General features: G+C 32.8%; 1 protein-coding gene across 4 annotated transcripts in view; it reads left to right on the top strand.

The window, feature by feature from the left end:
* The window catches only part of LOC115888217 (glycoprotein-N-acetylgalactosamine 3-beta-galactosyltransferase 1-like), a 90,389-nt gene extending 81,046 nt beyond the window's left edge, over nt 1–9,343 (top strand). For all 4 annotated transcript variants that reach the window (XM_030907853.1, XM_030907873.1, XM_030907862.1 and 1 more), the window contains exons 6-7: nt 6,636–6,857; nt 9,052–9,343. In XM_030907853.1, coding sequence (XP_030763713.1) covers nt 6,636–6,857; nt 9,052–9,255 — 426 coding nt within the window. In that variant the 3' untranslated portion in view covers nt 9,256–9,343. The remainder of the gene's footprint in view (nt 1–6,635; nt 6,858–9,051) is intronic.
* The last annotated feature ends 711 nt before the right edge of the window (nt 9,344–10,054 follow it).

Raw genomic sequence — 10,054 nt, 5'->3', positions numbered from 1 at the left:
TGAATTTTTTGGAAAAACGGATTTTTTTAAAAATCAATTTTAATTTTTCCTGGCGTTACTTTCTAGAAAATCAAAAAAATAATTGCACATCCTCATAGCCACTTTATTAGGGCTATCTGATAGTATTTTTAGATTTTCAAATTACTTGATAATTTGTAAGATACAGAGGCCAACTTAATTTTTTTAAATACGGACCTGCATTTTTTATTTCAGATTTTGAAAGAACTCAGTCTCGTGAGTACAATGATATGCTACACTTTATAGTTTTTTTTTTGTTTTGGGTACCTTCAGCAACAAAACTATTTAATTATTATTTAAAAAAAATCAAGTCCGACTCTGTTTTTTAAATTATTTAATCTGATTATATTCATCGCAACAATATTTATCAGTGCTAATTAACATTGAATAAGGAAAATTGAGCCAATTGAAAGATTCAAATAAATAATATCCAGATCAGCAATTTAACGATATTATTTTTAACTTTTCTTATTGTGAATTTGAAAATCCCAGTGTACGATCTAATAATTTGTATAATATTAATCGTAGTTATTGTGAATAAATTAACTTCTACAAACTAGTTTCTAATGCTTTACATAGTCGACATGTTCGAAAGGGTTACCACCCTCCCTATTGCACAAATTTATTTTTCGTTCAATTTTATTTATAGCTTTTGAATAGATCTTATATTTTCGAATGCATTTTGTACTCTTTATTGTAACTGCCGAGATGTGTTGATTTCACTTTTTTGTAAAATTTGGACCTGTCGAATTACTTGACGTCATCAGACGGTTCAGGTACCTCGCTACCACTTCCAATCCATCTTCCGGGGAAATGATTTGATTGTTTATATTACATTTTATTTATATTATTTTTTATTATTTTATTGCATTTGATTTTCCGTATTCAACCCACGTCACTGTTAAGTTTGAAAGCTTATCAATATTGTAACGATGAATATATTAAATATTAAAAAAAACAACAGAGCCGGACTTGAAATTAGTTTAAATAAATTGTGTCCAAATTTCCAAAACAAAAATAAAATATTAAGTGTGGTACATCATTGTATTCAGGAAAGCGAGTTCTTTCAAAATCTGAAATAAAAAATGCAGGTCCGTATTTAGAAAAATTAAGTTGGCCTCTGTATCTCACAAATTATCAGCTGATTTGAAAATCTAAAAATAATATCAGATAGCCCTAATGAAGTGGCTATGAGAATGTACAATTAGTTTTTTGATTTTCTAAAAAGTATCGACAGGAAAAAATAAAATTTATTTTCAAAAGTATCCGTTTTTTCCAAAAAACTCAGCAATCCTTGAAATTTTTAAAACTTTTTTGATGGCATCTTGGTGAACATCCCAAAGCGCAACTTTGCCCCAATTTAACCATGTTCGTATCTGTTACGGTTACCGAGTTACCAATGCACGTACCTCGAATTTGTAGCACCCTGAATATAGTTTGAAAAACTATGTGTAAAAATGTATACACTACTGGCAAAGGAATATTAGCAATAGGAGGTTTTCAATGCGATAAAAAAAAGATGGTAAGGCTGCAAAATACACTGCAGTGCAACAGAGACGGATAAAGTGTCTTTTCCCTACCATCGTATAGGGGAAGTGATCATAGAAGTGATACGACGAGAGAGCCCCTGCGAGGGGGGCGCCGGGCGGGTCTTTAAGACGCTTGTGTGGGGGCTACCGCCTACTAATAGAACAGAATCGAAAAAATAGAAACAGGACGGACAGTGTTGCCATTCAATTAAATCGAAATTATGTTGGCTTGTCAAAATCCTAAATCTTCTAATCCCATTATCTTGCCTACTTAATGAAATATTAAATAAAGTACGAAACAATTTTACGAATGTTTTCTCTAGGCACATAACTTCTTTCTAAAACGAAAAGTAACATGCAAAACTTTGATATCATTTCTAAAATAGCAAGTGCAATTCTATGAAATGGCAATACTGTACGATCTTCCTAGCAGTCGCCCCGACACAGTCGGTCGGCGGCGGCGCTTCACAAAGCCGCGGCTGTGACAAAGGAATTAGGCCGAAAAAAACTTTATAAGGAGTAGACGAACAGGGTTGCCGGGTTTGTTAGATTATAATTCCATACGAGAACAAAATTCTCGGTAGATCTTCAACAAAAATTAAAAGTACAGAAACGAAATAAAATATAATATTTAAGTCCAAAATTAGCATTCCTATGTGTCGTAATAATAGATCACTCAAATAAAATACAAATATAATAAATATAACAAGAATTAGAAATAGCTAGGTATATTATTTAATATTAAAAAAAATATTGAATTAAATAATATTAATATATTAATAAAAACATATAAAACTATAACAAGTAGGTAACAACAATAGCAGTCACAAATTAGTGTAGCAGTCACTTTTTACCTTTGTACAAATTTTGATCAGTGATATCTAAAATTAATTTCATTTCAATGGGAAAGCTGTAGCAACTCTCAACTCTTTTTTCATATTAATATATTTTTTTGACGGGAAAATCACTAAAATATTTGTCCGAATTTAGGTTGTTTCTTAACTTAAATTTTGTTTTTTGTTTACATTTTTTGGGGGAAAATATGGGTTCAACTTTAGTAGATGAATGAAATAAAATCTTTTCAAAAGATATCAACTTCTTCGGGCATGTCGCCAATACCGCGCCTAATAAGGAGTAATAAGGATTTTTAGGAATATCTCTGTAACTCTGCAACTAGACAGAACGATGACCTGTATGTGTGTTATTACTAAATAAAATTTAATGAAACAATAATAAAGTCAGATTATACAGATTCCAACGCGGCAGTCGCTTAATTTTTAGTCAAATAAGTCAGCTTTTTAAAAGTGCTTCTATTGTAAAAACTAAAGACGCAGTTGAATATATCGTTAGATTTTTCTTTAAATCGGTAGATCGGTAGCTTACAGACGAAACCGGTAGACCTGGCAACTCTGTGATGAACTGACGGGAGTCCTAATAGCGAGGTGCGGAGGCGCGGGAAGGGAAATAAAGTAATGGCGATAAAGGGCAGGGAGATGGGTATCATGAGTGGATGGGAGGTGGCGGAATTTCCAAAATTTGTTATCTTATTGGAGTTTGTCTAAGTAGACAGTCGTAGTGGAAGTGGAAACGGGGAAGTTGTTGTCCATCTCTGTTTAAGCATAGACTTTTTAATGGCGTTTCATTCCAATGCATGTAATTCCTATGCCTAGAGATCCATTGCCGGGCCTGTATACCTTTTTGTTCCGGATTCATTTCTTCAAAAAAGTCTTTTGGGTATTTGGCCACTAGATTTTTTTTAACATTTACTTCTTTATTGGTTCCAACGATAAGAGGAGATACCTTCTGAAACGCAAATATTTTTTTGTCCGTTACACAAATTTGTTTTATTAATCCACTGCTGACAATTAGTCTCCGTTGAATTAAAAAAATAACTATTTTATTTTGTCGATTTTCTTCTAGTGGGGAAGTACCCAGAAGATTTTTTCAACAAAGTATGTTTCAACGCAAGACAGGTCTACTTGACTTTTATTATTTAACGATGTATTATAACCACATGGCCTGAGAGAGAACTTAAGGGTGTATCTCTATAATAGGTACCAAAGGGCGGTTGTTATTGGGTCTTGGAGTTTTTATTTAGATTTTTACGACTTTAGTGATCGATGTTAGGATTACTTATTTATTTACCCAGCCCTCTTGAGACGTTTTTGTGTTTAGGTTTTATGAACCGTGCGATTTATTTAACTTTCTGAACGTTATTTTTATTTCGTTGAAAAAAAAACTTCTTTGATCCGAACAGTCGTATATGTTTTCAGACAAAATATAAAATAAATAAGATCCACATGTGGCCTGCCCTTAAGCTAATCCGTTACAACTGGAATGCGATATATTTTATTTGCACAGTTAATTTGTCATAAAATTGCCTTTAAAAAAATACCACAATATCTTTGACAATATCTTAGTCTAGCTTACGATCGAAAAAGACTTGATGCCAAATTTAAGACTGAGTCTTAAATAGGTGCAAATATTTTTAGGGGTAGCATATTTCGGCACGACACGATTTATGAGTTTTTTTCGCGAATTTTTTTTTTTGAAAGTTTGGTTTTTGACTTTTTTTTACTTTTTAGAAAAAAAAACAAAATTCCTTAAACATGGTAGTAGATTAAATTTACAAGAAAGAAAACCTAGAAAAGATCCAGTGGTTCTCAAAATTGAAGCAAAAATTCATGTTTTTGGAAATTTTCAAAGTAAAATAACTCGGTTATTTTGAATTTATTTGAAAAACGGTAAAAAGAAAAGGTAATTATTGGGAAAAGTGGAAATCGTCCGATTTTCACCAAAATTGGTATACACCCTATTTTGAGGTCGTAGATTACGAATCTGAACTTGTTTCCTGGCGGTCTCTTACCGTTTTTCAGAAAAACGGAAAATTATGTCAACATTGAATTTTTCTTAATTTCTCGTATTTTTAAGTTTTTTTCGCACATATTTTGTTAGGTATTCAATAAATAATCAGGTTTTTGCTATTTTCTGTTACTTTTTTAACAAATTCTATGCATAATAGAGGAAAATTTGCTAAAATAAATTTGTAAACAATCTGAAAATGTTGGGTTACGCGTTTCTGACATTTAAAGCGACGTTGCCAATGCTAAACCTAAATTTAGCGCGTTTTTTCGCCCTCTCTGGGATTACCAGATTCATGGAAAGGGAAATATTTTCCCCTACATTCCAAGGCAAAAACCGTTAGATTCTAACGATTTTTCCAACTGACTTTTATTTATTAATGTGCACGAGGTGCAGTTAGAGCTTTTTTCTGCGACTGGAGACAAGTAAGTATTTAGCAATGGAGCCCTGCAATGGATGCACTTTGGACGTCGGAGGTATGTATAATATAGTCAATGATGAGGGTAAACTAAATAATTTTTTTTTCTCATGGGGTATTTTCTATCGAACCTATAAATTGTCCGAGATGCCATGTACCCTGCAAATTTTACGCACGCGATACATTTAGATTTCGTTGCACTAATATTTGTCTAAAAAGGGGGACTAAATGTACGTTTAAAATTGGGGTAAAGAGGGGAACTTTTTGAGAAGGCGCATTTGGACATTCAGACAATTTGTAAGTTCGTGTTTTACTGGTTAGCCCATAATCACGGGCAGGAGTGGATGATGGTCGAGCTGCAATTGGCGTCCGATACTGTTGTCAACTGGACAAATTTCTGCAGGGAAGTTTGCTTAATTTGTCTGGTTGATAACTCCCAAAAGGTGGGGGGCCTAGTGGTTATTGTAGAGATCTACGAATGTAAGATGGGCAAACGAAAATATAATAGAGGTAGAGTAATCGACGGTCAATGGATTTTCGGAGAAATCGAACGGGAATCAAAAAAGCTCTTTTTGGTACCCGTTGAAGAACGGTCGAAGGAGCATCTGCTGGCGGTTATTCAAGAATGGGTACTACCGGGTACTACAATAATATCGGATTGTTGGAAATCGTACAACTGCTTGGCAGATGAAGGTTTCTAACATCTGACGGTAAACCACTCCCAAAATTTTGTCGATCCAGACACTGGAGTTCACACGCAAAATATTGAGAGAGCATGGAGGGATCTGAGCAGAAATGTTCCTAAATATGGCCGGGCAAAAGATCATTTTCCCGGTTATTTGGCGGAATATTTATTTCGGAGGAAATTTCGAACACCCAAACATCAGGAGATGTACCATGAATTTTTTAAATATATCTCAAATGTCTATCCCCTCTCTGCCAATATGGAGCAAAACGCTTAGGTGGATTACTGTGCCTCTATTTTATTGTGAGAGTGGACGATTGAATGATGATTTACAAAAAAAAACAAAAAAAAACTGTACCAAAACCCAAACCAACTTAACCTTAACCAAACCCAATTTATTATTCTATCCACAACTACTCTTATATATCCTAGAAAATGGCGAGCGAAATGATCCCACCCTCATCCCTTTCCTGGCAGAGATTTGTCCCGCCTCTATTTGACATAATTACTATTAATTAATTAAGATATCTACTTAACAGACACCTCCTATTATAATGTTAAAATTAATGTAAGCTTGAATATTATATATTGATAAACTTCTTAGAAAAATGTTGGTGACGAAGTTGGACAAAACCTGCATTGAATGTTGGATTATTATTGTAGTTTAATTAAATATATACTTATTTTATTAAAAAAGTATATTAAATAAAATTTCTTTGTTTATTTTATTAAGAAAAGTGTTTTTCGGTAAAATTTTGGGTATTTTTCTATCCACAATCAAGAACAGCTCTTAGATAAACTATAATATAATGAAAATATAGTGATATTACTACTGTATACAGCGGAAATTAAGAAAAATTCAATGTTGACATAATTTTCCGTTTTTCTGAAAAACGGTAAGAGACCGCCAGGAAACAAGTTCAGATTCGTAATCTACGACCTCAAAATAGGGTGTATACCAATTTTAGTGAAAATCGGACGATTTCCACTTTTCCCAATAATTACCAAAGAAAATATGTTTCTTTTATCGGGATCTACCAGCCTTGAAAATATTTGAACTTGTTTTAAACATATTTATAATTAAAAATTTTAATAAAAACTAAAGAAATAAATCAATTTATAGGAAGCGTTGCCAAATCCAGATAAATGTAAGAAAGAGAATACTGGGGCTGAAGACGTCGAAATTGGTAAATGTCTGGAAAATGTTGGAGTAGCTGCTGGAGATTCGCGTGACGCGGATGGTAGAAGTAGGTTTTTACCTCTTTTTGCCACCGACGTGCTTATTCCGGGTGCTATGGGCAAAGAGCACTGGTTCTGGAGCTACCACTATTACCCATTCAACGTGGTGAGTATATTTTCTGAATATTTTAAAAAAGTATTGCGAAATTTGAGCACTCAAAAATGCAAATTAAAAACGTCTTATGACTTTTAGGTAATGCTTACAAATTAAGGTAGTGAGGGATTGGATCCTGCATTTTTTTAAAGCAAGGTTATAATATTGTTGCGCCTTCCGTGGGTCCACTAATTTAAACTCACGATAAAATACTTAACGAACTTATTTCTTTCTCACTCTGTACACACAATTTATACTAATTTACAACACAATTTATGCAACTACCTTTCAATAAGAAGACGAAGGAAGGAGCATATCAAAAATCTTAGGTACACCGCGATGGGCCTCAAATATGGCCGACTTAAATTCCGGTTTATCAGTGTCGTTCTAATTTTATTTAAAAAATGTAAAACTATGATGTAGGGTAGACGTGGGGTAGACTCAATAATTTGTTGTTTTATTTTACGTTGTGAATAAATGTTGGTAGTTATTAAAATTGTTATAAAAATATATAATTCTAATAAAAATAGATAAGTTATAATAAGTATTTATTAACACAAACATCCGATACGCTACTGAAGCAGGTAAGTCAAATCACTGTCAAATTAACGTATCTAAATTCTTTGACATCTAATCTTTGACAAGTAATAAATAAAAGCTAAAATGCAAGAAAAATATATAATTTAGTTAATTTAAGTGAATTTCATAAATGATCGGTTTACTACACGTATGTATATTATATAGTCACTTACTAGCGAAAAGTTGTTCCATTATTTCACTCAATTTTTGCCGAGATCTACCGCACGCTACATAACCAACTATTTTAGAGTATTTTTCGATAAATCGCGATAATGTCACTGTTAATTTAAGTTCTGCCACAATTTCCATCTAGATTTATTACCTTTATACAACTATCAGTAGTAGAATAAATAATAAATAACATAAAATACGCTCCGTAAAGACTGACAAATCCACAAAATTTCAAATCAAATTCAAATGTGTCAAATGAATCGTCAAACAGAACTGTCAAGAATCCCCACCGTAGAGTGCTTTTTCCGCCCACCATGCATGAATACATGGATAGCATTATGCTCCTTCCTTAGTCTTCTTATTCAAAGGCAACTACTATTACACTAACAGTACTGGCACCTTCGCCAATTAATTCACAATTTAAGACGCGGTATTATCAAACTTCAAAACTGCCAACTGCCAAAGCGCGGGCCTTTATATACCCCCTGGCGAGTGTTTCTGGAACGTTCTAAAGAATTCTGTAATATTCTTTTACTTTCTGGCGAATTCGCGCTACATACACCTTGACAATATGTATAAGAATAAGGTTGTTAGATTCTTTTAGAGATTTTTAACATCTTCTACCACCTTATTATTACCATACATTATCGATTAAGTTGTTAACTTTATCGTAATAGTATTTTTTATCTAATATATAACAACCTTATGTCCCTTGTCTAAAGCTAAAAAGAATCTTTGTTACACAAACTCTTGACAACATTGTGCTCCTTCTTAGATTTTAATAGTTGATTACTACAAATCTCTCTTGTAAATATCTTAGAAGCCATGGGCAGGTGCTGAATAGCAGTTTCTAGACCCAAGACGATTCCCTCCAAAGCGCTACCGGAGTTGGGCAATGCAAATTATAAACCTTTGCTTAATAAGTTAAAATATTTTGGTGTATTGTGGTAAATTGGTGTTTTTTAAAGAGATATGGTTTCTCATTTCTTTTTAAAAATAACTGCGTTATGTTTTAAATATTATACGAGCTACAAAAACTACAACGCGGCTACATAAGATACATAGAAGTAGCAGTACACAGTAACGCACTCATATTCGACAATCTGACTCTGTTCTGGGATAGCCTGAAAGACATTTTTTCATTCAACTGAAGCGCTCTGCATGCTGCCAACAATCTGTCGAATTTTATCGACTGGCATAAAATATTTGGGAGAGTGGAGCTACTGTTTTACTTATACTATGGCACCATTGACTTAAAATCTAGAAATTCCAAAGATATTTAAATATATTTGAGAAATTCCTATATTTAATCTAGTCTAATTTTAGTCGCGTCACAATAGGACCTCGCAGCCACACGCAAAAATAAAAAAATGCAAGATATAAGTAGCACTTTTACACTTAACAGTTTGTTTCTTGTGATCAATATTTTAAACTAATTAACATCATATTGTTCCAGGGTATGGAATGCTGTTCAGACAACATAATAACTATTCACTACGTAGATCCCTACAAATTATACCTACTTGAGTACCTCATCTATCACGTACAACCGTTTGGAATCAGTTATAATCCAGAACTACCTGAAAAAGGTGTTAAACAAACTCCTGTGGAGAAAGAAAAAGCCTCGAACGATTCGTGGGACGAATTTGAAGGAAAATAATACAATTTTAATGTTATAATAACAGCTTTGACAGATATTATGAGTTATATCAACTTTATGATCTCCAGATGTACTGTACGATCGAAAATAAAACGGCATCACGGTTTTTTAAATTTCAATCTTTATTAAAAACTGATGGCATAAGAAGTTAACGTCAAAAATAAACATTCAATTTTGAAAAATGTTAAAATATTTAGGTATGATACGCCCATCATTCACACAAAAATTTATTGAGTAAAATTTATTTTTTGAATATACATTTATGTTTGAAAGCTTGTTATATTTATAAAAATATTAATTCTCGACATAAATACGTCTATATCAGTTTCTAATAAATAATTGTTCTGTCATTGGTCACCGTGATGCCCTTTTTTCGATCATTTTGTATTTTAGTATTAGTACTGGTAGAATTAGGTACATTTGTACTTGAATTTAGTACTGTCATATGGCGTATAAGTTTAAAGTTTGCATACATGGCCCAACACGTCTATAATATTTTGAAACTTTCTTTGCGTCAATAATATCTAATCCAACTAAAGTCATAGTATAGTACAGTAAATAAGGACACAAAAAAGACCCAAGTCTGAGCGTAATTGGTCCACCTTTAGAAGAAAAAATTGTAACGCCGTGCTCGGCCGAAAAGCTTTGGTCGAAAAAATGACTCCAAATGGTGGAAAAATCAGTTTTTGGCAAATAACTGCCAAAATATGCAATTTTTTCTTTGGAATAAGAAATAAACCTTAGGTAATTACCTACAAAAATGATCTTTATTATTTTTTACGTAGAATAACATTTTTTT

This window comes from Sitophilus oryzae, unplaced genomic scaffold (assembly GCF_002938485.1).
Source record: "Sitophilus oryzae breed Bouriz unplaced genomic scaffold, Soryzae_2.0 scaffold_1167_pilon_pilon, whole genome shotgun sequence".
NCBI classification, from domain to species: Eukaryota; Metazoa; Arthropoda; class Insecta; order Coleoptera; family Curculionidae; genus Sitophilus; species Sitophilus oryzae.
The sequence above is the reverse complement of the archived record's forward strand: the minus strand, read 5'-3'. Positions and strand labels throughout refer to the sequence as shown.